General features: G+C 32.4%; 2 protein-coding genes and 1 pseudogene across 2 annotated transcripts; all 3 read right to left on the bottom strand.

The window, feature by feature from the left end:
* Positions 1-31: 31 nt before the first annotated feature.
* Positions 32-994, bottom strand: LOC100723849 (olfactory receptor 6C74). Its single transcript, XM_005006528.2, has one exon. It carries the CDS (start codon positions 968-970, stop codon positions 32-34), a length of 939 nt encoding a protein of 312 aa, XP_005006585.3. The 5' UTR covers positions 971-994.
* Positions 995-11,526: 10,532 nt separating this feature from the next.
* On the bottom strand, positions 11,527-12,489 carry LOC100719069 (olfactory receptor 10A5-like). The gene has a single exon (XM_003476005.2). The coding sequence runs from the start codon at positions 12,487-12,489 to the stop codon at positions 11,527-11,529; it is 963 nt and encodes a 320-aa protein (XP_003476053.2).
* A 7,535-nt stretch (positions 12,490-20,024) lies between these two features.
* LOC106028954 (olfactory receptor 10A5-like) lies at positions 20,025-20,961 on the bottom strand (annotated as a pseudogene).
* Between the last annotated feature and the right edge of the window lie 6,368 nt (positions 20,962-27,329).

Here is a 27,329-nt window from a genome sequence, read left to right as displayed (position 1 = left end):
CTCCTAATCTTAGTAATGTCTTTGCATTGCTTCACTTCATTGAAAAGGCTTCGATCCTTCTGGACATGTGCTTAAAAGCATCTTTCACTTGTTTGTTTCTCAGTGTATAGATGAAGGGATTCAACATGGGGGCAACAGAAGTGCTGAGCAGAGCTATCCCTTTATTCAAAGACACTCGTTCTTTTGCAGACGGTTTCACATACATGAAAATGCAGCTACCATATGAAATGGACACAACAACCATGTGAGAAGAACATGTGGAAAAAGCTTTCATTCTCTGTTGAGAAGAAGGTATTCTCAGAATGGTCCTGATGATATTTGTGTATGAGAGGATCACTAACACCAGTGTAACCAGAAGGGTCAGAATGGCCGAAAGAAGCATCATTAATTCTATTGTGTCTGTGTCTGTGCAAGAAAGCTGAAGTATAGGAGAAACATCACAGAAAAAATGATCGACAGTGTTTGCCGCACAGAAATCAAGCTGGAGACCCATAAGGAGTGGTGGAAATATGATAAGGAATCCACATGCCCATGAAGCAAGGACCAGTAAGCTGCACACTCTGCTGCTCATGAGAGTCATGTAGTGCAGGGGTTTGCAAATAGCCACAAAGCGGTCATAAGACATGGCCGCCAGAAGAAAGAATTCAGTTGCCCCCAAAAGGATAGTAAAAAACAGCTGTGCTGCACAATCATTGTAAGAAATACTCTTATCTCCTGTTATCATACTGACAAGAAATTTGGGGATACAGACTGTTGTGAACGAAATTTCTAAAAATGAGAAATTGCGGAGGAAGAAATACATGGGTGTCTTGAGATGAGAATCCAGTAGGGTGAGGGCGATGATAGTTAGGTTTCCTGCAACACTCAGCAGGTAGGTAAAAAACAGGAGAAGAAAAATGATCACCTGCAGCTGTGGATCATCTGTTAGCCCAAGCAGAATAAAGGCTGTCACTGTTGTGTGATTTCGCATAGCTGGTTTCTATTTTAAATACATAAGAAGAGAAAATTAGAAGCAAAGGGAATGGGCCTGCACAACATCATCTTGAGATCATTCACACACATGCTGCTGTCCACACCTAACCTCTTCCAATAGTCTTCTACCCATCAATAGTAGCTTAAAACAACTTTTCATATAATTTTTACTCAAAACTTCACCAAGTGTAATTTTTTATTTTATTTTCTCAAAGTACATAAATCCAAGCATTCTACAAGAATAAAAATTGCATCATTAAAGTCATAAAAGTATAAATATAATGAACAGAAAACATCGTAATAATTTGACTTTTATTGTCTATACCGTATTTGAATTTTCCAGACTATCTACTTCATATAAATTATTTTGTATTATTTGGTGACTCACTTTTTTGTTGACTTTAAATCAATGTACAGTTCACTTAAACATCTCCAGATCACTGGAAGTTTCACAACTTCATCTAACTTCTGAATGTTCTTCATCATTTGCATCCTTATGACCACTATTAATTCTCTTTTACTAATTTTTCTGAATATTAGAATTTATTTTCTTTTTATTTTCTGAATCTTGTATTTTTTATTTGCATTTAATCTCCATACACAAAACAAAAGATGAACTTAAGTCTTTCGTTGGAAAATAGATATACCTTGAGATCACAAATCACACACATTTAAATTTCATATGGATTTCACTTATATGAAAACCCAAAATATAAAGAGCAAAATATAAGGCATTAAATAAGTAGAGAAGTAAATCTTTCTCCAATAGGATGAGGATCAAGAGATGGAGGAGAGCAGGGAGATGGGCATGAAAAAGGAATTAAAATTAATACAAGTACCAAATCCACACAAAGAATGTAAACATTATGTATTGCACATATACAAAAAAAGGAAGAAGATCAAAAGAGGGATGAGGGAAGGAAAGAAGAAAGAGGAAGAGGATTTCAAAAAGGAATTAAGGTATATCATGTACATGTGCCAATTTTCCACAAGGAATGCAAAAATTATGCAGTACAAATGTACTAATAAAACATGAAGAAAAATAAATACTCTTTTTACACATTTATTAATAGCTTTTGAAAAATCATAATTCTATTTATGCTCATATAGTGATTGCCCTCTTGTCTCTGATATACATCAAAGCACTTATAAAACATATCCCAATGTATTATTCATTTTTAATAATAATAGTGTGGTTTACTGAATATTTGCAGTGACAGAGGAAGGATTTATGAAACAAAATGTCAAGCATAGTAAGAAAATATATGTTTCTCGGTTTGCCATGGTAGCCTCTTTTGTCTTATTTACATCCCCCATCAATTTTCTTTCTAGTATATAATATAACATGTAACAATTATGTTAACTTTTAGTACTTTTTCATCCTTTTTTGTCTTCTTATAGATCACAGGTCTGTTTGACTTACAGGCCATGAGTAGCTCAATAGGATACTATTGTTTGCTGAAGAACAAGAGTATTTACCCTAAAAAGAATATTGGATCATATGTTAACTGGTTATGGATAATATGTTATGGATAATTTGTTATTGGATAATATGTTAACTTGAAATTGATTACACTTTATATATTCCACCTATGGTGTTATAAATTGCAAAAACATCTTGAATGACTATAAATGATTGCAAGATTACTAAGATTGTTTTCCTAACATTTTCTGACCTCTTTTTTTTTTTTCTTTCTCTTTGTCAGTTGATCATTTTACTAATATTGTCTGTATCCCTTATTTTGGTTATTCAAATATGACTAACTCATTAGGGAAATTTTTAATGTTCAACGTTACAGTCCATATTAGTCAAAAGGCATATGTGCAAAATAAAATACAGATAATAGGGGACATTTTACAAGTGGGAAGGAGATCAAGAGATGAAGGCAGAGAAGAGAGAGAACTCTTTAAAAAGATCTGAAGATAAACATGGAAACACAAGTTTTTACAAATGGGAAAGGACAGAAGACTTGGAAGGAGCAGAGAGAATGAGAGGGGAATGGGACAAAAATACGAATTAACATGTGTTATGTACATATACAAACTCCCCACAACAAATGTACTCACTACACATGTACTAAAAGGAAAAGAGTAAAAGTCATTTTTAAAACCAGTTAAGGGACTGGAAATTTAGCTTAGTACTGTAAGTGTCTCCTGGCAAGCACAAGGTGGTGAGGTCTATCCACGGAACCAAAAAAAAAAAAAAAAAAAAAAAAAAAAAAAAAAAACCAATTAAAATGAATAAGCATATGAAAACCTCAACTGACAAAAGATGAGTTATGTAAAGTGTAAGGATAAAATCAGTAGATTCTTTACTCTTTAGCATACATTTAAATTACAAAATAAAATTCTTCTTATAATACCTGACAACATTAGTTTGTTTCTTAACCCTGTAATAAAAAAGCATGCTGGTTGACAGTAAAATAATCATATATAAGTTTCTCATCACCATTATAGCCCCAAAAGCATCTGTAGCTGATTAGATAATGTATTAGTGTGGTTAAGTCTCTTTAATGAAGTTTCTTCTTAATTAAAATATGAAAATAGACTTTTGTATGAAGTTTTGAAATTATATTTAATTAAATATAGCAATAAGTATTACAGAAACTCAGTTTAGAACAAATCCATGTTTTCAGTTTCATATTTCAAAATATTCACAAGAATCATATGCATTAGAGGCATTGGAGGCAATTATAGTTATCAAGATGAAAACTGCATTCATTTAATAAAAGTTTTATAATAAAAATTGCAAGAATTCAATCAAGTTCAGGAAAAATCCAATTTTTCAGTTTCGTATTTCATAATATTCACAAATATTAAATATATTAGAGGCACAGGCAATTATAATTATCAGAATTAAACATACATTCATTTAATAAAAGTTGTATGCTGAGAAGAATGTCTACTCAGACTTGATTTTTACAAAATAAAAGGTTTCAAATTCCCATACAAGTGATTCTCTATTATAAAAAAGATTAATGTTTGTTTTCTAAACCAAAAACAGCTTTACTTTGATGCCCCACAATATCATGATTTTACAAAAGAATCCTTTTTCCTCTAATTTCATGCAACAGAGTTAGTATGATTAAAATAAATATACAGTTGTTCCAAACCTTCATTTCTGAATTATCTTCTTCTATCAAGGTTCCGGACAGAGGCAATATCTCAGTTTCATATCCCATACGTTATGTTGCTTTAACCCATATGTCTAAGTTGTCATTCAAAAGTACTAGATTAGCATCAGCAATATACACTCAGGGTGTATAAGTTCAAATATTTTATCATGACAAGAATCTGATTTCATTTTTCATAATTTGTTTTAAAGAGACAGTGTTCTCCACTTTATATAATATTAAGTTTTCAGGATATGTTCCTTGGTTTTGAATAAAAATATTTTATATTTCATTTCCTAAATCTGCAAGGTGTGGAGATTTCTTTCTGAGAAATACAATAGCTTGTTTTGTAGTTTCAAAGACTGCAAGAACTATACTCCTTTTTGTAGTCTGTGCCACTAGTCCCAAGAGGATTACCCCACAGAATGAAATTTAGAGAGGAAAACTTTACCCTGGAAAACACTGTACTGGGATTTTTAAATATATTACAATTATCTATTTAATGGAGAAAACTTTATAATTAATAAGCTCATTTTTAAAAACAGTACAAAATCTACTTTTTGACATGGTTTTGTATTGTAAATTGCAAAGTGGGTTTTAACAAAACCTAACTCAGCTTACAAGTGCATGGAAAGTGTATTTTTTAAAAAGAAACATAAAATCCACTAATCTATAGTGTGAAAATCCATGACTGTTACCAAAATTCTAATCCATATTGATTCAAAAAAGTGTTTGCTTTTACTTATTTGATTAATTCTCTGAAAGCCATCTTAAATGGGCAATTATGAGACTAAATCAAATTTAGATCTAGAAAGCCAAGATATGTTCTCATTGACAAATAAAATAGAAAGTTAGATTCAATTAAAGCTAAGGATCTTCATTAGCTTTAGGTTCTAATGACTGAAAGTTAGACCTATATTGAGATTCTCTAGACAGACATATTAAACTCAAATGTGTTTATATCTATTTTCTATGTGTTTACATCTAACAAGTAGAAAAATCTTTATTATAGATATAAAGTACATTTCAAGTACATTTCTTTTTCTATACACTGTTAGGTACATAAACAATAGCAGCTATAAAAGATGCTTTAAAATCACTGTCACAATACACGAGACAATTAAAAATAGTCAACTGAAGTCAAATATACAGAACATGCAATTGTCAAGACTAAGCAGCCCCCCCCTTTTTTTTCACAAACCAAACAGACCTACAAGAACAGAACTAGTGATAAGAATCATTAACTTACCAACAACCCAGAATCCCTGCTCCTGCTCCCACCACTCTTTATTTCAGTAAGAAAAACTAATTTTGCCAGTTTTAACAATGTAGAAAATTATCTCCATAAAGTTTAAAGTGAAATATGCAACATGAATGGCAGTAATTTTTATTTGTTTTATGGATGGTAGGAAAGATGGCCTTACTCCATTTAGTCACTTGAAGCCTCTGCCTAATTAATTGTTCTGCCATTTTGAATATAGATTCAGTCATTGGCAAGTGAAGAAAACTACAGGATATAGAATTATATGAAAGAATCTGTTTGTAGGTCTGGAAATAACTTTTCTACCTTTCCATTTGTTTCGTAAAACTTATTTGAAATAGGGATTCTGAGTAATCAGCAAAACAGACGGTATAGTTCCTAACTACCTATCCCAATTTCCTTGTTTCCATTTTTTCCCTTACTTGCCATGTTGTCCACTGTAACTTTATTTCCATCCTGTAATATTTTACTTCTCGCCTGATCTTCACCCTCATTTCCCCCTCAAATTCCAGTTCCTATATTAAAAGTCATTTTAAGGAACCTATATTTGAAGAAACACTTCTATTCCTCACAATCTTTCTCTCAAACTTTTTTATTCTCAATCAGTATTTCTTCTTTCTTTCTTTCTTTCTTTCTTTTTTTTTTTTTTTTTTTTTTTTGTCTTTTTCCTTTTTATTGGTACTGGGGATCCAACTCACAACTGCCTGCTTGCAAGGCAGGCGCTTATGCTGCTGAACTAAATCCCCAGCCTCTCTTCTCAATCAGTATTTGTTTCTACACATTATTTCTTACCTTTTTAAAAGTTTTATGGGCTTCTCTTATGAAATTCTGTGCTGCCTCATGGCAGACCTGTCCATTGTTATTATTCATTTCTAGATAGTTAAGATCAAGAATATATTTAATACCAAATAGGAATTAGATATATATGTATTTAAGAAAAAATGTGAACTCTTTGGAAGCGGGAGCAATTTTTTTTTTTAAATTCTGAACAAGATGAAATACAAAATAAAACAACATCACAGACTGAGTCTGGAGCAGGGGGAAGCCTGGACAGTGAACATGGAGCAAGTTTGGATGAAATAAAGTAGCAGAAGTGAACCTGTGGCACACGTGCTGCAGCCAGCTGTTATTATCATTGTCACTTCTACAGGTTCACCACCACTAAAACAGAAGGTAATGATGAACTATTTTTTAAACACCTAATGAAAGATTTCATCTGTATAGAAAAATCTTTCAATATAGATCTTCCTAACTTTCAATATGATAACCAGCACAAAGGAGCTTGGATTGTATCTCAATGGTAGACCAGTTAACTAGCATACTTGAGGTTCTGTGTCCTATGGCAAATATTGCCAGAACCAAAACAGAGTGAAACAAAAAACATAATAAAATAACACTAAAAATGAATAAATTGAACTCATGTAACTCTGAAAGTATTGGAAAATAACTTTGAGATAAAATAATAAACTAATAATCCATTAAGTTTAACTTCAGAATCAGTAGCCAAATTTTTAGGTTCCTTTTCCCACCTTAGAAAAATGGAGTGCCCATTACCCAGAAAATGGCTCATTTTCACTCTAAGTAATTGTGTATAAGCAAAGTAATTTAATTACTCCTTCCCAAAGTATTATTTCAGTAAATTTATTATGTTTCTGTCAGAATATATATGTATGATGTTTTGATAATTGTATACATTGCACAACATTCAAATTATGTTAGACATATTTGTCTCCAGAAATATATTTATTTTAAGTACATGCTTGCAGTATATGGAGTTATAGTCATTTTAAGTGCCTTTATATAACATAGATTGTTTTTTTTTTTGTTTTTTGTTTTTTGTCTTTTTCATTTTTATCAGTACTGGGGATCGAACTCACAACCGCCTGCTTGCAAGGCAGGTGCTTATGCCACTGAGCTAAATCCCCAGACCCCCATAGACTGCTTTTTAATTCACTTCTCTTTTTCACCTACTTCCCTCCATTCATTTCTAAGTCACTTTACCACATAATCATTCTAATTGTTATCATTACTTGTAGTTCATGCTATGACATATAATGTTTACATCCATGGTAGGAATTTGGGACATGTAAATGACAAAACTTAAACCTTTTTGTTTCCACTTCCTCTTCCCTCTCCCTTTGCCTTCACTCACCCAGCTGCCTTCCTATTTGCACAAAATCGGTCTCATCTCCTCCTATGAATCTTCTACTTTGCTCTTTATTTGTACTTTGCCTTGTGCAAATGAGCATACCATGTAATATTAAATTTGTGTATCTGATTTATTTCACTTAACATTGTATTTTTCAAAGTTGTTCACTTTCCTACAAATGTCTTGAACTCATCCTTCTCTTTATAACAAAGTAGTATTCTATTAGGTATATATACCACATTTCTTTATCTATTCATCTGTTGATAGGTATGCAGGCTGCTTTTAGGATTTAGTCATTATGAGTTGTGCTGTTATACATTGATACGCATGTATCATTGTTATATGTATTTAGTTGTTTGCGGAAGATGAATAGAAACAAAATAGCTAGCTCAAATGAAATTTCTAACTCTAGCTCTTTGTGAAATAACCACACTAGTTTCCACAATGGTTGTAATAGTTTACATCCCCACCAACAATCCAGGAAGGTTGCATTCTCACCATAGCATATGAGCATTTGTTATTCCTTGATTTCTTGATGATGGCCATTGTTTCTTGTGTAACATAAAATATTAACATTTTTTAAATTTGCATTTATCTAGTGGCCAGAGATGTTCAACATTTTTTTCATATATTTATTGGCTGTTGTAGTTCTTCTGAGAAGTGGATGATTATTTCACTTGTTCATTTATTCATTTGGGTGTTTTATTTTGAGTGCTAATTATCTTAGTTATTTGTATATTCTAGATATTAGATCTCTCTTTCTCTCTCTCTCTGTCTCTCTCTCTCTGTCTCTCTCTCTCTCTCTCTCTGAAGAATAAGTGGCAAAAATTTTACCCATTTGTAGGTTTTCATTTGACTATTTTTGTGCAGAAGCTTTTAACTTTAATATAATCACATTTGTTGATTCTCACTGCTATTTCTTGTCAATTGAAATTCTGTTAAGAAAGTTGTTGCCTAGACCCATGACTTAAAGTGTTTCACCTGTTTTGTATTTTAGTTCATTGGTTCTGCTTAAACGTTTAGATCTTTGATCCCTTTGATTTTGGTTTAGTACACTATGAGACGTATGGGTCAAGATTCAGTCTCCTGCAAATTGCCAATTTGTCCAACAGCAGTTGTTGAATAGGTTATCTTTCCTCCAGCATATGTTCCTGGCCACTCTGACAAAAATCAAATAGCCGAATGTGTCTAGGTATGTTTCTAATCCTCTATTTTGTTTTGTTTTTTCATGTCTGTTTTGGGGCCAATGTTGTGCCATTTTTAATCACTGCAGCTTTGTAGCACAACCTCAAGTCAGGTACTTTGATGCCTCCCTTTTTGTCCTGCTTAGCAGGATTGCTTTTGATATTCTGGACCTTCTATGGGGTCATATGAATTTTAAGATTGCTTTCTTTAGTTCTGTGAGGAATATTGGTATTTTGATTGAGATACTATAGAATCTATAGATCAATTTTACAAGTATGGCCATTTTGAAAACACTGATTCTGACTATCCAGGAAGAGGAGACATTTTTCAATGTCTGATGTTTCTTCAATCTCCTTTTTCAGAATACTGTAATTTTCTTAATATAATTCTTTCTTTTCCTTGGCAAGGATAATACTTATATATTTAATTTTCTTGGTACTATTATAACTGGTATTATCCTTCTAATTTTTTCTCATTGAGTTCATTAATGGTGTACATTACTGCTACTGATTCTGTATTTTAATTGTTGTTACACTGTTGAAATTGGTTATTCTAAGAGTTTTTTATGGAAGTTCTAAAAATTTATGGAGAATATCATGTCATCTTCAAATAATGATAATTTTATTTCTTCCTTTCCTATGCCTATCCTTTTTACTTATTTGTTTTGCCTGATTGCCCTATATAACGTTTCAAGTACTGTGTTTAACAGGAATGATGATAGTAGGTATCCTTAATTTGTTCCTGATTTTACGGGAAATGTTTTCAATTTTTCTCATGTAATTTGATATTGGTCATTGTTTTGTCATGCACAACTTTCATCAGCTTTAGGTAAAGGTCTTCTACACCTACTTTTAAAAATTGTTGTTATGAAAGGGTGTCAGATTTTGTCAAAAGTCTTTCTGATACGATCATATGTTTTTTTTCTTTGTTGCTCTTTAAGTGATATATTTCAGATAAGTCCTCTATTAGGTTTTGCAGAGCAGAAAGTGTTTGCAAGTGAAAGCAAACTATATACATCAGACACCCGATGATGACTGGCAAATGTTAGCCCACTGTGATTGTGTGGGTATGGCTCTGCGTGGGGGTCTTTGTGTGTATGAGAGGGATTCATTAAGTTCATTACATCTCAAAGTCAGAAAGAGACAATATGATATAATGTTCTGCTATGATAAATGGAGATGCAGTAAGAAGATAGGGCATGTAGAATCCTAAATTGTATCTAAAAGTAGATTCACAATTGCTAGACATATAGTAATCCATTAAAGAAAATTAATTTGTGATTTCAGATGAATATCACAACACACTCTGGTTTCATAATTTTGCAAAAGTAATTCACATAGTCACATTCAATGTGAACATGTTAACATTATCAAGGACAGTCTTGTATGACATTACATGTATATTTGTGCAGGTTACTCTAAGAAATGTAATAATTTCAAAAATATAAATAAGTCAGTAGTTGAGTAGAAAGTTGAACTTTAATATAACAATATTGATAAGATACAATTTGTCTCTTCTTGTGTATGTTGCACAGCTCTTGCTCTATCCTTTCAGAACCATCCTTGTACTCCTTAAAGGTAGCAAATGAAGAGAAAATAATTATAGAAGTATAACGATTATCTTCATTTTAACCCAGTTTTTATGATACATATCTATACTGCATCCTCTTTTAATATAACACATACAACAATTAAGTTCTATTTGGAAAACTGATAGAATTTACTGACCATCACCTCCTAACTCCTTTAACGTTTCATTTCAAGATCCAGTGCCACACATTTTCATTTCAAGATCCAGTGCCACGGCAGTAGGACATTCAGTCCTACCAAAGGCCATTTCTAGTAGTCACCTTAAAAAAAATGAATATTTTCTGCTTTTGTTGTTAATATATTTAATATTTCTCCCAATTGAGCTCAAATCTTCATGAAATCTAGCCCAAATTTGTCATACAAAACATTATATTTCTAATATCTAACTTACTACCTGTCTTATATAGTAGTTGTTAAAAGAATAGTATTGAATAAAAAATAAGAGTAACAAACAAAAACAACGTTTATTTAAATAACTGAGTTCATCTCTTATGGAAGTCTTTTTCATTATATTAAAAGAATAAAAATGATATCACTAATGAGCTGAAAACATGGGCATTGCCAAAAGAAATTTATATTGAAACCACTATACCTAAAGAGGGTTCACAACAAGTGTAATACCAGTGATATGAGGAAAATTTTCTCTTAATCATTATTTGTAGAAAATAACAGCAAAATATAAATGAATATAAGCAAAGTTACTAGTTTAGTGTGGATAAACTATATCTATAATAGATTTACAATTCAAATATTATAAATTAAGCAAACATGTACATCACTCATTGCTGTTTACAAAATATTGATTATTTTGGATGTATGAATAGTAAAGTATATGTAGGACAGAATAATGAAGGGAATATAATCTACTTAAGAAGTTAAATTCTACATTTAATACTGCAAAAGAATTTCTTAATGTTCTTTTTTTCTTGTTTCATTTCTCAAGAAGACTATTTTGTTTTCTTCATAAAATGGTATGAAACATACAAAACTTCATAATATCTCCACTGCAAAAGAAGAAAATGACAGCTACTACTTAGGATATTCAGGAAATATATTTGAATGAATTTGAATGAATGAGTAAGTTGAATCATCCTACTCCATAATTCATTTTTTCATAATCGAAAAAGAGGAAAGAAACACAAATGTTCTCTGGTTCCTAGGGTATAAAGCTATCAATGAAAGTATACACTGGTAGAGTCATAAAACCTTGGATAACCTCTCTGCACAGGGGTAAAATTTTTAGTACCAAGCACTAGATCAGTGCATTTGTCTAAGACAGTCCCTATGCATTACCTTGCGAAAGGCTTCCTTCACCTCTTTGTTTCTCAAAGTATAAATGACAGGATTCAGAGCAGGTGTGACCAACGTAAACATGAGTGCAGTGGCCTTGTCTGTGTCTGGAGTGTGTGCATTCTTGGGTTGGAGATAAGTAAACAAGGCTGTGCCATAGAACAGAGAAACAACAAGGACGTGAGAGGAACATGTAGAGAAAGCTTTGTGTCTGCCAGCTGCTGAAGGGATTCTTAGTATTGCTAAGACAATGCGTATGTAGGAGCACAGAATGAGAAAACAAGGACTCATAATAAAGAGGACAGAAACAACAAAAATCACAATCTCATGGTGGGAAGTATCCACACAAGCCAGTTTAACTACAGGCATGATGTCACAAAAGAAGTGCTCAATCTTTCCTGTTCCACAAAAAGGCAGACTGAAGATCCATCTGATCTGTGATGATTCTACCACCATCCCAGTGATCCAAGATGCTGCAGCCAATTTCAAACAGACAGGAGGGCTCATCCGGAGAGTATAATGCAATGGGTAACAAATAGCTACAAAGCGATCATAAGCCATGGCTGCTAGAAGGCAGCATTCTGTCAGTCCCAAGATGGCAAATATGTACATCTGTGCTGCACAGGCCGCCAGACTTATGGTCTTGTTCTCCACTAGCAGGTGCACCAGCATCTGAGGCACTACACTGGTGATGTAGCACATCTCCAGAAAGGAAAGGTTCATCAGGAAGAAATACATAGGAGTGTGCAAGGAAGGGGTGACCCAGATCAGACAGATGATTGTGATGTTTCCTCCCACAGTAAATAAGTACATTATTAAGAAAATGATGAAGAGTACAATTTGTAAGTCAGCTAAAGAAGAAAAAGCCACAAATGTGAATTTAGTGCAAAGAGACTTGTTTCCACTCATCATGGGCACAAAGTTAGCCATCTGCAAAGATAACACTGAAGGTGGATAGTGCTTATGAATTCAGTCATGTAAGTCAGTTATCAATCTTCAGAAAAAGAGCTTTTCTAAAAGCAGTTGTTTGGAGCCAGGGGTTTAGCACAGTGGCGTGAGTCCCTGCCTGGGTAGCACAGGGTCATGAGTTTAATTCCAGGTACCAAAAAAAAAAAAAAAAAAAAAAAAAAATTCCTAAAACCAAAGGTTTGAGATGAAACCTAGACAACTGAATTTCTCTATTACATTTTCATAATAAATACCCAATTAAAATTCGTGAAACTTTTCTCCCCCTTTTAAATAATTGTAGATTCCTACAGAAATTTGTAGGAAAATAGACTTCTAAGTTCTGGATTCTCATTATTCTTATATCTTACTATAAATTAATTATATAAGCTGTTATTTAGTTATGAAGACATGATAAGATAAAGGAGTGATGTAAAACATAAATATAGCAAAGAATATAAAAGTGCTATATTCTAATCTTAATTCTGCAAACTTCTATGCATACTAAAGTTCCTAAAATGGAATATATTACCAGCTATTATCTATAACTTTACAAAAAATTTTTTACTCATTTTTGTGTGACCATAACAAGCCAATGATTAGGCAGCTAATCTTTAGAAAACTAAAAGAAACAGAATCTCTTTTCTGCAGCATTTATGCAATATTATAGGAACGCCACATAATGAGGACATACTTAGAACCACAAGTAAACTCACTTTTTCTTTTTGAACTTCTGGACTTGCTACATCTTCAAATTATGGCATAATGACAGAAAGCACAGTGCTTTTATTCCTTTTAGAGTCAACAGGGATTACATCAATGATATCACTTAATTATGCTAGTCTCAAGAGGAATATATCAAAAACAACAACAATGTGTGTTTAATGTGCAATTTCAATTTTGTCTTTTGAATGCATTTTCAAAGATAATCCAGTGCTATCAGTTACTTCACTTAATTTCTGATAAGATTATAATTGTGCCTATTTTACAACTGAAATATTATTAAATTTTATGGATATTTGCCATAGTAATCTTTTTAAAAGTCATTTAGTGATCATCTGTTTCCTTGTAAGAAATTGTAACTGAGTATAGTATAGGACTCAAAGTATTCTCTATAAACCTCACAGATGGCATTTTCTTTATTCATTACTTATGACTCAATTGTTATAAAGCAATATGAATGATCAGGAAAATATTGTATTTCTAATACAGCTAGTTAAAATGTGAAGTATGATCTAAAACTGTAATGAATGCTTAAATTAAAAAATTATAATAAATGAAACATTGTAGTTAATCATATTTAAAACACTGCCTTTCATTTCAAACACACTTATAACATTGTTTTGTCCACTTTCTGAAGTAGTTTTGAAGTACACTTTCCTACACATCTTTAGTTGGTCTTTTGTGGCTGCCTCAGTATCCTAAATCAATACAAACACGTACGTGTTATGATCATTTTGACTTTAAGGAATAGCCAGAAATCTGTGGTTTCCAGATATACTGAACAAAGTGCATGAGGATAAGGATGCATCATAAAATTTCATTATCCCACATTTTTGTTGGATGGTACTCAGCTGCAGGAATCACTGAAATTTTTATAGCTCTTATTAAAGACATTTTCAAATTAGAACTTCCAGACTTGTTTCAGAAAGTGGCACAAACAATGTGATAACTCTGTTCAAAGTGAGGGCAAGTATCTTTAGGGGAATTGATAGCAATATATCTTTACTGTAAAAATTATTTTTTACTTAGACATCAACCACTGTTTTAGTCACTGTGCCAAAATACCCAACACCTATAACAAAGGGAGAATAGGCTCATTTTGGCTCACAATTACAGTTCACGTTGGTTGGCCCCAAGACAGAAATGGTATGATGGAAAGCCGTGGGTGCAGGAAAACTGCTAAATTCATTGTGGCCAGGAAGAAGAAAATGAGAAGAGAAACTGGAGACACATTTATTCCCTTCCAGGTTATGTCTCCAGTAACCCACATCTTCCAATCAAAATCCAGCTCCCAAGGCACTTAGCTATAAACATTTAGCTTCTGTCAAAGACCAGCTGCTTATACTAATGTGGATGTTACACATATTTATGGAATGGCATGCAATGTTTTGGTATATGTACAAACTGTATACTAATGATCTTTCTATTCCATTTCATCCCATCGAGATATTCTCTATTCTTTCTCCAGTAATTCATTGAATTGGTTACTATGCCTTGATAATAAGTCTTCTGATAGAATTATATAAATCTTCCAACTTTTTTCTCTGTCAAGATTTTATTGGGTACATGTTAATAATTAGCTTGTCTACATCATGAAAATGATGTGATTTGAGTCTTGTTGAATCTAGATCAAGTTAATTTATAGATTAACATGGGAAGAACTGACAATGTGAAAATATTGAATCTTTATAAATGTGAACATGGTATAGCTCTCTGTGTATTTAGTTGTCTTTTGATTTTCTTCACCAAAATTTTGTAGTTCTCCTCAGATAGATTTAAAATATATTCACTACATTTTTACCTACGTGTACAATATTTTTCCACATACAGGCCACTCCATTACTTTACAACTCTGCTTTAAAGTCTCCTCTGATGAACCTCAAATTCTTAGTAATTTTTAGGTATGAAAAATTGTCCTAGTCTGTATGTTCACATTTGCCCCCAAACTCTGACTTATATAAGCCAAGCTCTGCTTAAACATAAGGTCATTTGAAACATCACTGCTATGATAGAGCTTAAATTGGACACAGGTTATATATTTCAGAAAGCATGGGGAATTACAGTTTCATTTTTTTTATTTTTATTTTAAAGAGGAAAAAATAAAAATAACCAGAGTTTCAAAACAAGCCTATAGGGGAGTAACAATAATCAATACATTGTATTATTATCTTCATAGTAGTTACTCAGATTACAAGATATAGGCATGAAATGTTTTCCAAACAATATTAGCACAAATCTTTCTTTTCAGTGAACTAAAAGAAACTAACTCTATAACTATTGTAACTATATTGAGTGTATATATATATTTTTTTTTCTTTTCTTTTTCCTTTTTTGCTTTCTCTGTTCCTGCATCACAGTTTCTCTTTTCTTTTGAGCCATTGCTCCCAAACTCACAGTATCTATTGTACATTTTAGATCATATTTACCTGTTTAGCTTCTCACACTAGTGAGACAATAAGATGTTTTATAGGCATCAAAATCTTTTTTAAAATTACCCCTTAACATACCTTCAATATAATGTAATGTCTTCCAGTAATCCCATAAAGTCTCTTTGAAGACTTAAAATTTCAATGAGTAAAATACCTCCCATGGGTTTGCCTCATAAACAGGTGAGGATATGTAGATACCTGGTATGATTTTCTACCTTTTTTAGTAAGTCTAATTGTTAGTGGTTTACTTGTAGACTTCTTTAGAATTTATTTTCTCCTTTTTTGTACATTTGATAAATAAAAAGATAAGATTTACATATTTATGAGGTGCCGTGTGATGTTTGATACATACACATTCATAGATTAACTATCATTAAATATATTTATCTCCTCAAATACTTATCATTTCTTAGTGGCAAAGGCACTCAAAACTTTCTCTTCTAGTTTTCTTAAAAATATATTACGTTATTGTTATCTCCTGTGTAGTGTAAAACTATAATATACTACAGACTCTTTTATCAACCTCTCCAATTTTTCTTTTTTTCCCTAAGGTAACCACTACTTAAAATATTTTTTTTTCCTTCAGCATCTGAATTTGTCCCTATCTGAATTTGTTTAATGAGTGATAAAGTCCACAGTATAACTGTCACAAATTTAAAACAGTAGCTCCACAAAATATGCTATCAAATTTACTCTTATGGTAGTTTATAGAGGCAAAGCCTACTAGGTATTTATGACACTTAAAATCAGAAATGAGGTGGGCATATAGCTTAGGAGCATAGCTCTGCTTGGCTAGCAAGGTCCTGAGTTCAATTCCTGGTACAATAACAAAAAAAAAATCAGAGATGAGTGGCAGACAATTTTCAAAGAATTAACCATCTACTAGAAATCGTCTCATTGATGATAAAATTTACTCTTAAATACCATATCTAAACATACCTTCTTATTCCATATATCTTAGAGTATTTTTTTAATGTTGGCTTTTTTGGAACTTCATCAAAGTCCTCTAAACCAATGCACAGCTTCTCACTACATGTTTAAACCTTTGTTTTGAAGTCAAAGCAAGAAAATGCAACATGAGTTTGGTAAAAATCTTTTTTTTTTTTGTTTTTGTGGATTTCGATCATATTTCTAGAATTCAACAGGCATTGGAGACTGAGAATATTTTAAAACATTTTCTTAGTAAAAGCATGAGTCGACCCTGTGTGAAACTGAGATGCTCACGTCTTCCCAGCAGGAAAGAGCACACATTCATATTGTTCAGTCATAAGAAGTGGATATACTTTTGAGTTTTGATATAATGATGTGTACTTTACTCTCTGAAATTAAAATTTCCAAATATATGTTCTGTGGTTGTTATTTTATTAACATTTCCACTTCTGAGTCTCACTCTCCTAAGGTTAGGACCTGAATGGTAATTTGAATTGAATAATTTTATTGAAGAATGCTGCATTTCAATATATAAAAGAACAGAAAATGGGCAAAAATTCTATCACAATTTAAAAATAAAAAAGAGAAAATGTTTGTATAACAATATCAAAGGCTGAGAAAATACGTAAGCTTATATACACAGACAAAATTCTGTAATCTTTTTCTGTAACCAGTAAATAATGCTATGGGTATCAATTTAATGACATTCTCAAGTGTAGAGTCAATCTTAGTTATTTAACTTAATTTCTTCAATTTACATTGACCTAAAATATTTCATTATTTGATTTTCTTGAAAACAGGTAAGAATATTGAGAAAACTTGCCATGAAATAACATTATAATTAAATAAATAACAAAAGCTAATTCTCAAGATTTCATATCTAAAATATGTATTGCATCTATTTGCAGAAAATTTAGCTCACTTCTCAATAATATTTTAAATAGTTAATTTTTTAGTATAAGAGTATACAATATGCAAAAGCATAAATTATGGTGAGAAGTAAACCCAAGATTTCTAGAAATACAATAAACTCCTTAAGAAAACTCAATTTGAGAAGAAATCATCCTGTCTTTCCCAGGAGCCAGCAACAACCATCGGGCAGGGAAAAGAACCAAGTCAGCCAGCTCATCCTGTGAGCCAGCCAGCACATAAGCTGCTGAACAAGAACACACACAAACACACACACACACACACACACACACAAACATTCTGTAGGCAACCTGCTGACTCAGAGGAACACAGACAGGGATGATAGCAACTGAGGTACAAAAACAACTTAATGCTTATATTGATTGATTAACTTTGCAGGCCTGGGGCCAGTAGTCTATACATCTGTTTAGAGACTAAAAATGTGCAATATAGCAACTGTGGGGGATTTCCTTCTTTCTTGTTTTTGAAATTCAATATTGTTTTCACTATTTTGTTGCATTCTATTGCCTTAATTCCCTTCCAAAAAAAAAGAAAAGAAAACTCAGTTTCAGACTGCAAGTGAATATCACAACACAGCTGAAATGGCAATGATTTTCATCAAACCTTGTTACAAAGTCAAACAAATATCTATTTTGTGTAACTATTCAATATCTGAGTGTGTACTTACTCATTCTCTATATTTCTTGAAACATTTAATCACAACATATAAACATTACCCAAAAATAATTGCTCCAATTCAATTATTGCATTGTTTTAGACTACATTAAAAGGGTAAGGGTCTTTTGAACAGAATTTCATACAGGAATTTTAAAATCTCATTTATGTTTATTGTAAAGGAAATTTTTTTACATTGTTACATTTTTATTTGTGAAGGTTATTCTAAGAAAGATAATGTTTCAGAAACATAAAGTCATCAGATGAATGGAAAGTTGAACTTCATGAAGATAGTATTGCTATGGTTTATCCTTTCTCCTGTAAAATATATCCGTGATATATATACCTCTATGTGTATCCTATCAGAATTGCTCTTCTACTGCCCAAATACAGACAGATAAGAATAGAGGAAAAGAATGAAGTAGGCATGATGATTGTGCTACATGCAACACAATTATTATCATGTAGAACCAACAATTCATCCTTGTTTAATATAATAGGTATATGTATAAAAAATGACTTCTGTACAAAAATTTGTAAATTTTACAGACGTTGTCACCTCCTAAACCCCTTCAATCTTATTTCAAGATTCAATACATGTTTTCCAGCTGCCAATAGATAATCAGTTTTCCTGGGGGCATTTCTAGATCCTGAGGGCACGTCAGCAGCAGTCAGCAGCAGAACAGTGGTGTCTGTATTAAAATACTCCTAATTAAGGTTTCTGCAATGCTTTGTGAAAACAGGTGTACATATTCTCCAGTTAACTGAACCTAAGGAAAGTACATTTTTGAAATATGTTTCACATGATTTCTCCAAGGTTAAATTGGGTAGCAAGTTCTGACACTCAACATCAATATTGCCTCTTTCTGGTTTTATTTGCTTGCTTGAAGTATTTTCCCACTGCTGATTCCCTTCCAATTAAATTAATTTAACTTTCATTAAGATTTGTGTGCTTGGTAGAAACATTAGGATGACAAAAATTTCTGTCAACTGATTTCTGTTGAACATCACGGAATGATTAAATTCTATGTCTTACTCTTCTCTAATGTTACAAAAACAACATTCTTTTAAAAGTTACAGAGTTTATCCATTATAGAAATCTTTGTCTTTTCTTTATTAGTCAATGAATAAAAAAAAACATTGGTAATGAGCTGGAATATATGAGCAGTGCCAAGAAAATTGTATTCAAACCAATACACTTATCAAGTGTTAACAATAGCAGTAATGAGTGAACATCACAAAGAAGAAAGGTCTCTAAAATATGTTTTGTATAAGAAAACAAAAATAGATGAATAAAACCAAATGGAGGACTGAATTTTGCATAAATAAGAACCCTCACAGGGTTTAAAACTCACATACTAAAAATTGAGTCATAAAATACATACTTCATACAAACTACTGATTATTGCATGTGTGTAATTATTAAAGTATATGGAACATGGAATAATTAAGTAAGTATAATCCAATTAAAAACTTAAATATTCCAAGGCAATATTTGATGATAAAATTATTATTTACTATACATTTTTCTCTACTCTAAAACATATTTTGTTGTACTCAAAAATTGTATGAAACCTACTGACCTTCATAATATTTTCACTGGTGGAGAAAACACATGGTAGCTACTACGTAGAAGATTCAAGAAATATAATGGAGTGAATGAATAATTAAACAATTGGATCATCCTACTGCTCAGTCCTCTTTGTTAATGCATTGGAAAAGAATAAAGACAACCAAGTGTCTTCTTGTTCCTAGACTATAAAAGTATCAGTAACAATATATACTGTAGAAGGGTCATGAAGTCTCGAGTAACCTTTCTACACAACAGTAAAATTTTCAGTGACTAGAGCTAGATTACTTCATTTGTCTAAGACCGGTCCTATGCATTACCTTGTGAAAGGCTTCCTTCTTTGTTTCTCAAAGTGTAAATGACAGGATTCAGAGCAGGTGTGACCAATGTAAACATGAGTGCAGTGGCCTTGTCTGTGTCTGGAGTGTGTGAATTCTTGGGTTGGATATAAGTGAACAAAGATGTGCCATAGAACAGAGAAACAACCAGGATATGAGAGGAACATGTGGAGAAAGCTGTATGTCGACCAGCTGCTGAAGGGATCCTGAAGACAGTCACAAAGATACGCAGATAGGAGCACAAAATGAAGAGACAAGGACTCATAAGAATGATCAAAGAAAGAAAAAAAATCACCACCTCATATTTGGAAGTATCAATACACGCCAGTTTCACTATAGGCATGATGTCACAAAAGAAGTGCTCAATAATTCCTGTGCCACAGAATTGGCAGACTGAAAGTCCAGCTGATCTGAGTCGCTTCCATTGTCATCCCAGTAATCCAAGATGCTGCAGCTAATTTCAAACAGACAGCAGGGCTCATCCAGATTGTATAATTCAGTGGGTAACAAATAGCTACAAAGTGATCATAAGCCATTGTTGCTAGCAGGCAGCATTCGTCAGTCCCAAGATGGCAAATGCATACATTTGGGCTGCACAGGCCCCCAGACTTATGGTCTTGTTCTTCACCAGCAGGTGCTCCAGCATCTGAGGCACCACACTGGTGATGTAACACATCTCCAGAAAAGAGAGGTTTACCAGGAAGAGATACATAGGAGTATGCAGGGAAGGGGTGACCCAGATCAGACAGATGATGGTGACATTTCCTCCCACAGTAAATAAGTACATCATTAAGAAAATGATGAAGAGTACAATTTGTAACTCTGCTAAAGAAGACAAAGCTACAAATGTTATTGTAGTACAAAGAGACTGGTTTCCATTCATAGTGGGCTCATACATCTGTGAACAGAGAAAGTAGGTATTACTTAGGAATTCAATTCTCTAACAACAATGTGTCAAATGTCAGCAAAGAGGCTTTCTTAAAAGCAGTCTAACATGACAAATGTAAACACGTGAATTCCTGTTACATCTTTATAAATCATCACCTAGATATAGTTGATGCATATTCTTTCCTTATTTTGAATTGAAGATGTTATGCTCTTTTCACTGAAATGTAGAGAACAATTTCTTTAATGTCATATGACAATTTTTATTTTCATTTTATAAATATTATGTCTGTGTGGAAGTGTCGTATGAAGACATAGTTGTGAAAAGTCAAATAAAACCTGAGTGTAAAATGTAAAATATGAAGATTTTATATCTTGGTCATCTAAATTGTACAGCTTTCTTTTAAGAGTTTGAAAAGGAGCATATTTCCTATCTCATATATAAATATACATTCATAATTTTACCTATTTTTATTTAAATAAAAAGACAATGATCTTCCAGGCATAGTAACACATGCCTGTAATCCCAGCACGTGGGAGGCTGAGGCAGGAGAATCATCATGAGTTTGGGGCCAACCTGGGCTAAATAAGTGAGTTCAATACCATCAGGTACTACATAGTGAGATCTTGCCTTGAAATCAAAACCAAAAAAACCAAAATAAATAAAATAAAATAAAAAGCTAATGATCAGGAAACTAAAATCCAAGGAAATCAAAATTTAGCAATATCTTCTTTCCTCAACTTAATGTATTTTACAAGAAATTATGGGCAGGAAAACATACCTAGAACTATAAATTGATATTTCTTTTCTTTTTTGGAATTTTTAGACTTGTCACAGTTCCAAATTACAGTAAAATTATGGAAACCACCATACCTTTATTACTATTGTATACTTAGGGGATCATATCCTCTCGAGACCTTAATTATGCAATTTTATCTCAAGAGGAATGTGTTGCAAAACAACATGAGTAAATGAAGGTTTATCTGCAGTTTGGTTTTCATTTTTATATATCTTTAGAAATATATTACTTTCAGTTACATCACCTCAAATTTTATAAAGTGCCTAAAACTTCAAGTTAATGGGAACTATTATACAATGAAACTTCATGAATGTTCATGAATTTCTAAGCTTCTTCATTGACAGTAATCATTCTGGTCTTTCTCATATCAGTAGACACAGTACAGCATACATTGTATTCTCTGTAAACATCACAGGTTATACTCATTTCATTAATTGTGATTCAATTGTTAACAATATGAAAAGTAAGCATGATATGAAAAACTCCAGATTTCCAAATAAGTAAATAATTTGTAAAATAATAGTTTTAATATATTGTTCTCAAGAAATGAATAACTTGCTAATTTTCAATGATATTGATCTTTAATACAATATTATTTTCCTACTGCAACATTAAAAGGTAATCTCACTCTTACAAAGATTGAGAAGTCACAGTGGCAGTACAGAGATCAGCGGTAAAGCTATTGTGCTAAATTACTTTATGCCTCTTCACTTCCTATATACAACTAAAATATTAGAGTGACATATACTGTTTTCCATTCTAAAAATTCTTAGCAAAAAACTAATGCGTTCTTGTGCTTCTCATTGTGCCTCAAGATGCAGGTCTGTCTTATGTTTTCTGGAACAGAGCTAAGTGCTCATGTCAGCCCCACTCAGATGAAGGTACCACACTTGGAACATAAAGAAGAAAACGTGCATTACTTAACAGCAGGATCCCCTGACACATTGCAGCAATCAAATAACATCATGTAGGATTTGTGGCACTTTGCTAACCTTCTCCAAAAAGGTATTTCTGGAAGATAAATAGTAACAATCTTTTCTCGTGTGTTTTTTATAGAAAAAGATTAACCCAGAAAATCTGCCAATAGAAACAAAACAACAAAAACTATTAGGCTTCTGTGCTGAAACTTCCCTGTACTCTGTATTTTAATATAAATTTTAAATCAAAGGATTATAAGAATAAAAAATGAAATGAGAATGTGACTAGAAGTGAGTTACTTAAAAAAGTCAAAAGACCACATCTATGAATCTCAAGGTCTTCTTTTGATCTAAGGTAAAGGGCAGTTATTTAATTGTCCTTATAAATTTCCTGTGAGAAAAATACAACTTGCCAAAAATGAAAGAAATGATGATTTATTGCATATTATCATGAAACTGAATGGACATAACAGGCATTTATGCTATTTTTGCAGATTCTTCTGTATTTATCTGTCTCTCCCAAATTTTGATTAGAATTTATTATTTACAAGTATATTAAAAAACAAAATGCATACGACTTATATATTGAGTGGTTACCTTTTCTGTCAAAGAGACAGAAACATTGTCTCAAGAAGACAAAATTTTGTGATATTTTTAAAAAGATGTACACTATTCTCATAAAATTACTACTCAATGCAAATTTTTTTTATTTAAAGAAAGACAAGACAGAAATGGGCAGAAATAGTACATACTTTCAAAAAAAAAGAAGTAGACAGTAATAAATCATTAGCTGATGTATACATATTGTCCCCCTATAAATAGTTGTTCAAGGTACACAAGTGGAACATATAAATGGGATTTCAACCAGGGAGACTGCAAACAGTTCTGTTCAACTATCCAACTAAATTAAGTATTATAGCTATCAATCCTATTCTTAGACATGTATGCATTTATCCATATCTTCATTTATGTTGAGACCTAACAGAGATTAAAATTCTTCTGAATAGAGATTAATAATATTGCTGGATTTCACATCATAACACTCCAGAATCAGGATTGGGTACTGCAGTGCCACTTTCTTTCTTTCAAAATTTTTGTTCATTTCATCATGTGTCATTAGTTCAGTGCTCATAAACTGCTTGTAGGTTTTATGTAAGCTTGGTGTTAACATGTATCCTTTCTATGTGAGAGGGGAAAACATAACAAAACAAGGCAGAACTAAACTTTTCCTATCAACATATAAAACTAAAAAGACATATATCTGCTGTATAAGGAGTTCTGTCAGCACTGGTCACTGTGCTGTTTCTGGTTATCATCAACAGGATTGGCTATATCATCAGATAAAGTATAATTGAGCATATCAGTACATAACAGAATTAACAGAAATACAATTTTATAGATAGCATAGAGCTACAAAAACAGGTAGTAATCAAATCAGAATGGATATTTTAGTGAATCATTGTCATTTTCAGTATAATTGTCTGTACTCCTCAACTTGTTGCCATCAACCTTACAGGTTTTGAATAAAATCTGTCAATAATAAGCAGCAATCAAACAAGTCATATTTAACTAAGATCAGTCATGATATAACAGTATAAGTCATACATGGATCCTGATTGAGTTAATAGTGAATTAAAGAGGTCCCCTATGCTATGGATAGCCGTCCATGCCCCTCAGATACAATGCTTGTATACAAACTAGGACAGAACAAGTTTCAGCCAATCAGAGTGGTGTGAGTAATAGTGGTTTTTAACTCCTGATACACTGTTAGCTATGTCTTAAAACCTGTCTGTTCAACCTATCCATATATACTGGTCTAGTTGCCCTTATTATTCTCTGGTTCCCTATCACATTGAGTTCTATTTTCTCATGTTTGATTTTGGTCCATATAACCTTCTTCAGTCTAATTATATTTCCTATAAAGAGTCTTGGTGGACCTTATCTCTTGATCCACTCTACCTGTTATTCTCTATTTTTTCCCAGAATTTAGGGTATCTAGGCCATCTATATTAGAAATTATGTCCAACCTTCTCTGCCTCATTTCTGTTGAGCTCTTTTTCTGTCATTGGTTGTCAGTTTGTCTTCTTCATTTTGCTTTCTGCTCCATTCATTGTGGCCTCTCTGTTACTGTCTTTGGGATCTTGTTATTTTTCTCTTTTAGAATGTCCTGCAGTATTCAAAACTTCTTAAAAATAACAAGGAAACAAACAGCAATAATACAAAGGCTAGAAGATGATAAGAGGATCTATAACTTAAGAATTAAGAACATAAAAGAAGAGGTAGAGACACAAACAAATGAACTACAAAAGCTATTCACAGAAATAATCCAGGAGAATTTCCCTAATTTAGCAAAAAGTAAAGATACTCAGATGTATGAAGCATACAGGACCCCAGCCACCTACAACCCAAACAGAGCTACACACAGGCATATAATAAGCAAAATTCCAGAAATCCAATATAAGAATAGAATATTAAAAGCCATCAGAGACAAGAAACAGATCATTTACAAGGGAACACCCATTAGAATTACAGCAGACTTCTCAGCACAAACCATCAAATCACGAAAAGCATGGGGCAAAATAATTCAAGCTTTGAAAGATAATAACCTCCAGGCAAGATTGATATATCCTGCACAACTGTCCCTAGAAATTAATGGAGAAACAATGTGCTTCCAGGATAAAGAGGAACTAGGGGAATTTGCAATCACCAATTCAGCTCTACAGAGAATGCTCAATGCAAATTTACAAAACCTGTATGAAAATACCTAAGGAATAAATGCAATTTTTAAAATCTTTGTCTTAAAAATGTATTCTAAGTGTTTCTTTAATTCTCCAAATGATTTCACTGGTATAATAAATTTTTGGTGACTAGAGGAAGATAATCAGGTTCTTAAAAACACGTATCTCCAAGTTCAAATTACACAAATGGCATTTTGCACACTTTTAGTGTTCAATCATAGTTAGTGTTTGCTTTCCAACTCCAGATGGATTTTATTTGTGTTTGCCATATCTGAAGTGTTAAAATCCTCTGGGCTAATTCTCATTCGACTCCGTAAATCAAACCCTGAACTAAAGTAAAATCACACTTTGACTTTTTTCATGAGACACTGAACAGTCTCATTGGCTGACATTTCTGCACGATTTTTTCTTCAAAATGAATTTTCTTAAATGAGAATTATGACAATATAATCTTTTTTGAGATGTGAGTCTGTGTCTATTTGACTTTCAGTTCTACTTTTAGTACTGTACTTATCAGTTAACAGGAATAAATACATCTGCAGGAAAAGAATTACTGATGCTTTTGCAGAGTAAATCCAAAATCATAATAACTTAAAAATTCAGAACTAAAGTATTTGACAAGAACTATACACAAGGTGATATTGAATGAATATTACAACTCAGTATTAGGAATTTCTTCATCAGAAGCTGAACAACTCAGAAGAGATAAGTCTCATGTGTGTGTGTGTGTGTGTGTGTGTGTGTGTGTGTGTGTGTGCAAATGCACATGAGTGAACACGTGCGTTACTCATTTTTACAATGGATAATGAGAAATAGCCCCACCAAAGTTTTTCAAGCATCTTCAAACAGGATGATTTCTGTGGCCTTCTGTTTGACATTATATAAATCTTCTGTCTAAGCTTTTGAAAACAAAACCAAAGCCTGCTGTATGGTTAAGGAGTACACCATTCTAATTTGATTTTTCACCCTACTATTACTAATGTTACCTTCCAAATACGGTAGTCATTTAATTAGTACATATGCAAGGGAAGACAAATCAAATACATTTTATCTGGGAGAATTTAGAGATTTTCCTTATTTAATTTTGAGATAAGTAATCCCAATGGAAATTTTTTTAAAAGTTTTAAATTACCACTGTACTGAAGTTGCTTAGTTTACTGAAAAAATAAGGATTATGAAACTCCCTTTTAATTTCTACACCTTTTTAATTGTCAATTGTGTTGTTTATATCCATTTTTCATAAATGATACTGAAACAATATAATAATTACAGTGAAATAAAAGGAGTTTTTTAGTTTTGTTAGCTTATTACAGAACATTTTTCAAATTATAATTTTTAAATAAAAATGGCATTAATGTTCCAAGGATAAACTGAAAGTATTTTGACAAAAATTGTTAGTTCTTTATGTCATTTACCCTTGTAGTTATTCTAAAGTACTTACTGTCATTGAACAATATATAAACCCTGTTATTGTTTAAAATATTCTTATAATATAATCCTCATGATACTTATGCTTACTTTAAGAGACCTAGAGTTCATTCTTTCTGCATCTTCCAGCTTTAAGACTCCGACTGTCACTGCAACAAAATAATTACTGTGATAAGACTGTGGATTAGCTACTGTAGGCTCTGATGCTCTAGGATCTCAGATGCTACTGTCAGAAGCACCAGCATCAACAGTACTTGACTTCACAGGACCTGAGAGTGACACTTTAAAATCCTATGTCAAATGCAAAGTTACAGTACTACCTCCATGAACACTTGTAATCTTGGGTATTCAAGCACTTATAGACACTATTGTTGCTAATTGAATTTAAAGTAATCTCACAGAGGCTACATATCTGTTGTCACTTAAAAGCAAAGTACATATCAATCTGACACCCTACATCCCACTTAAATGAAAATGTCTTGT

The sequence above is a fragment of the Cavia porcellus genome, unplaced genomic scaffold, assembly GCF_034190915.1.
Source record: "Cavia porcellus strain 051 isolate PalLab524CR breed Dunkin Hartley unplaced genomic scaffold, mCavPor4.1 scaffold_8, whole genome shotgun sequence".
Classification (NCBI taxonomy): domain Eukaryota; kingdom Metazoa; phylum Chordata; class Mammalia; order Rodentia; family Caviidae; genus Cavia; species Cavia porcellus.
The sequence above is the reverse complement of the archived record's forward strand: the minus strand, read 5'-3'. Positions and strand labels throughout refer to the sequence as shown.